At 42.5% G+C, this 3,831-nt stretch overlaps 1 protein-coding gene across 1 annotated transcript in view; it reads left to right on the top strand.

Annotated features, from left to right (window-relative positions):
- LOC107299378 (carbonic anhydrase 4) overlaps positions 1 to 3,831 on the top strand; it is a 20,282-nt gene that overhangs the window by 2,749 nt on the left and 13,702 nt on the right. The window contains exons 2-3 of the mRNA XM_029286763.1: positions 755 to 784; positions 1,098 to 1,262. Coding sequence (XP_029142596.1) covers positions 755 to 784; positions 1,098 to 1,262 — 195 coding nt within the window. The remainder of the gene's footprint in view (positions 1 to 754; positions 785 to 1,097; positions 1,263 to 3,831) is intronic.

The following is a 3,831-nucleotide window of genomic DNA, read 5'->3' as shown; positions in this document are numbered from 1 at the left end:
AATACTGCATCCAGTTTTGGTCACCGCGATGTAAAAAAGATGTTGAGACTTTAGAAAGAGTACAGAGAAGAGCAACAAAGATTATTAGGGGACTGGAGGCTAAAGCATATAAGGAACGGCTGCTGGAATTGGGTATGTCTAGTTTAATGAAGAGAAGGACGAGGGGGGACATGATAGCAGTGTTCCAATATCTCAGGGGTTGCCATAAAGAAGAGGGAGTCAAGCTATTCTCCAAAGCGCCTGAAGGCAGGACAAGAAGCAACGGGTGGAAACTAACCAAAGAGAGAAGCAACCTAAAACTAAGGAGAAATTTCCTGACAGTTAGAACAATTAACCAGTGGAACCACCTGCCACCAGAAGCGGTGAATGCTCCAACACTGGAAGTTTTTAAGAAGAGACTGGACAGCCATTTGTCCGAAATGGTATAGGGTTTCCTGCCTGAGCAGGGGGTTGGACTAGATGACCTTCAAGGTCCCTTCCAACTTTACTATTTATTATTATTATTATTATTATTACATAAGGATTCTAGGCTAATGCCTCATTTAACTCTGCCCCTCAGCTCTGCCTGCTCTTATCCTACACATCCTTCCTGTTAGCTACTCAGAGGTATCTGCAGGTGTGGTCCAAAACAAAGCAAAGCTTTGGTTATGGTGGCCATTTTGACTTTTTTGCCATATTTAAAGACACCCTAGTTCCAAAAATTATTTTGGGATTGAGGTAGAAACCTGGCTCACCCTATTTCTTTCCTTTATAGGTTCCTGGTGTTACACGGAGCCACATTGTGGTAAGAAAAACAGAGATACTTTTCCTTTTGACCCCCAGATCACAAGTCATATTTAGTCTCAGCCAGGGATCGTCCAATGCATTTAAATTCCAAAACTCAGCTTTGCGAATGTATCTCATCCCATGGCTTTACTCTGTGGTAAAAAAAGAAAAGAAAAGAAAACCCTGTTCATATAATTTTCTAACTGTGAGCAGGATGCCCAGCAAAGATAGTAGCTTTTAGGAAAACGAGATTCCAGCTGCTTTTAAAAAAATGTATTTCTTTGGCACTTCAAGTCTAATGACTATTCCTTTTGGGGGGTATTGTTGGGCAGATCCTAAAACCTGGAGATCCCTTGGTCATTGCAACGGCAAGAGACAGTCACCCATCAACATTATTCAGAGAGAAGCTTCCCACAACCCCAGTCTGGGTCCTGTGGATCTTGTGGGTTATGACAGCCGCAAAAAGCTGCTGGAAATCAGAAACACTGGGAAAACAGGTGAGTTAGAGTGTTGGTTTTTTCAGCAATTTTATTAAGATTATCATGATATAAAATACAAAGGAAAATAAAGAGAGTAGGACAAGGGGAAAGGGGAAGAAAGGAGAAGTGTAGAATAAAGGGGAAAAGAAAAAAAGAAGCATTGATTTTCAATTATTTTCTGGACAATAAAATACAAAATAGAATTACTATATAGTCTCAACTTTTATTTTACCAATATAACAAGCACTAGAGAGCCAGTTTGGTCCAATGGTTAGGACACCAGGCTAGAAACTGTGGGATTATGAGTTCAAATCCCGCGTTAGGCATGAAAGCCAGCTGGGTCATCTTGGCCAAGCACTAGAAGATTGCGAGTTCTAGTCCTGCCTTAGCCATGAAAGCCAGCTGCGTGATCTTGGCCCAACCCATCTTACAGGGTTGTTGTTATGGGGAAAATAGGAGAAGGAAGGCATATTAGGTATGTTCGCCACCTTAAGTTATTTGTATAAATAAAGGCAGGGACAAATAAACAAATACTAGCTGGATATATTCTTTTCTCCAATTAAAAGAATCTATTCTGCCATCTCTGCTACCCCCATCCCTTTTTCCATCCCTTCTTCTGTTGGGGGGGATTATGTATCTTTCCTTTTCTTGCATAGAGAATTCTCGTGTGCTCTTTTAAAATCAAAACATTTCTAGTCCTTAAGATAGGAGCAGGAGGGAGGGAAAAAGCAACTCCAATCAAACAGCCCAAATGCAAGAAAAAACACCTCTGACAGACATTGCACATTGTGTGCTAGGTCCATTCCCTAGCAGTGTGGAAATGTATGTGCTGCACTTATGGGCTGTTCCAATCGCTAACCACTCTGAGTTTCAGATAGCTTGGGGGACAATTCAGATTGTTTGGGGGACAATCAGATTGCATTGTGGGATGCAGGGAAAAAGATGGAGGGACTACAGCAAGCGAGAATTTTAACAGTTGACAGTTAGAGGAGGGAAGGAGAAGCTGGGTCAAAATGGATTTGATGCTCTTCTAATGTTGGGTTATTGTTGGTTTGGTTCTTCCAGTTGAACCCTTGGTAACCAGGATCAATTCCCTGCAGACTACATAGAAATCTTTTCCACCATTGGTTTGCTGAGCAAGAGTGGCTGGCCTAAAGTGTCCCAACTGGCCTACGCCAAGACTAGAATTCACAGTCACCTAGCTTTGGAACTAGCTCCTTTAATCACGGCACCAAACTCTCTCTCTAAATGTTAGATTAGAAACCCCATGATCCCTTGGCTCTAGTTGCATTCATGCCAGGAATTGCTTTAGTGTAAATTTCTCTGCACTGTTCTTCAGAAATTAGCAATCTTGTCCACTGTGAATGAAATGATGAGTGAGTTTGGATGGAAGTCTCTGAAGTGTAAAAAAAAAGAAAATCTAAATTGCTGCCAAGAAAACTGCGTGCAGGGGCCTGAATTTAATTTGAAGGGGTGTTGCCTGTACTCAGTGTGTTTACTCCTACAGCATTGTGCAAAGGAGTGTTGGTTATGAAGGGATGCAACTACTAGCAATACAGCGATTATCTTTTGATGTTTGTTTTTGCACAGTTGTTGTAATTTGCAAGCATATTACTCAAGGAGGGGGAGGAACAGAGCATTTCTCGCATCAGGTTGAGTAATGATGCTCTTTGCTGATGCATTAGACATTCTCAAGGAAAGGCATATTTCCACAAATGAGACCTCAAGCACCAAGTAGAAATAAACGGAAGACTCCAATCTTTGCTTTGAAAGTTAAACCCATTGAACCCAGTATTCTTGGATAAGAAAATGAATATAAAATGCATGGTCATTTTACTTTCAAATAGGTAAGGTCACTAGACCAGGGGTAGGGAACCTTGGCTCTTTTATGACTTGTGGACTTCAACTCCCAGAATTCCTGAGCCAGCATGGCTGAGCTTGGAAACCTCTCCCTTTCCCTCAGCATGGCTGGCTCAGGAATTCTGGGAGTTGAAGTCCACGAGTCATAAAAGAGCCAAGGTTGCCTACCCCTGAACTAGACCATTGTGTAAAATTACATAGCCACTTTCTGTAACTCAGTGGTCACTGATGCTTACAACTTCTAGAATTCTCAGTTGTTCTTGGCTGGGAATTTTGGGAGTCGTAGTTGCAGCCTCTGGTAAATGTAGGATGGGGAAAACAGGCAAATCAGATCTGATTAAAGCCTCAGAAATTGTACAGTTCTTGCAGGTAATCCTTGATGTTGTGTTCTTTTGTATTCCCCCCCCTTAATTCCCTATGCACATCCTGATCACCCATTAAGGGTGATTGCCCTTCTCCATTGATCACCCATTAAGGGTGATTGCCCTTCTCCATCTGCATACAGTTTCATGCCCGTTGCTGGTTGGTTAACTAGCAACGGGGTCTTACCAGCCAATGGAATTGTGTGATTACAAGCCAGGGGAATCCCATAAAAGAGGGCTCCCCTGGCCCAGATGCCAGTCCGGATTTACTTTATGCCTTGCCAATAAACCAAGAGCTGACTGTCACTCGACTCGTGTCTTACTGCCTGCGCGATCTAACACTGGCGACGAAGGTGGGATCCCAG

This window comes from Protobothrops mucrosquamatus, unplaced genomic scaffold (genome assembly GCF_001527695.2).
Source record: "Protobothrops mucrosquamatus isolate PMUCROS unplaced genomic scaffold, P.Mucros_1.0 scaffold4843, whole genome shotgun sequence".
NCBI classification, from domain to species: Eukaryota; Metazoa; Chordata; class Lepidosauria; order Squamata; family Viperidae; genus Protobothrops; species Protobothrops mucrosquamatus.
The sequence above is the reverse complement of the archived record's forward strand: the minus strand, read 5'-3'. Positions and strand labels throughout refer to the sequence as shown.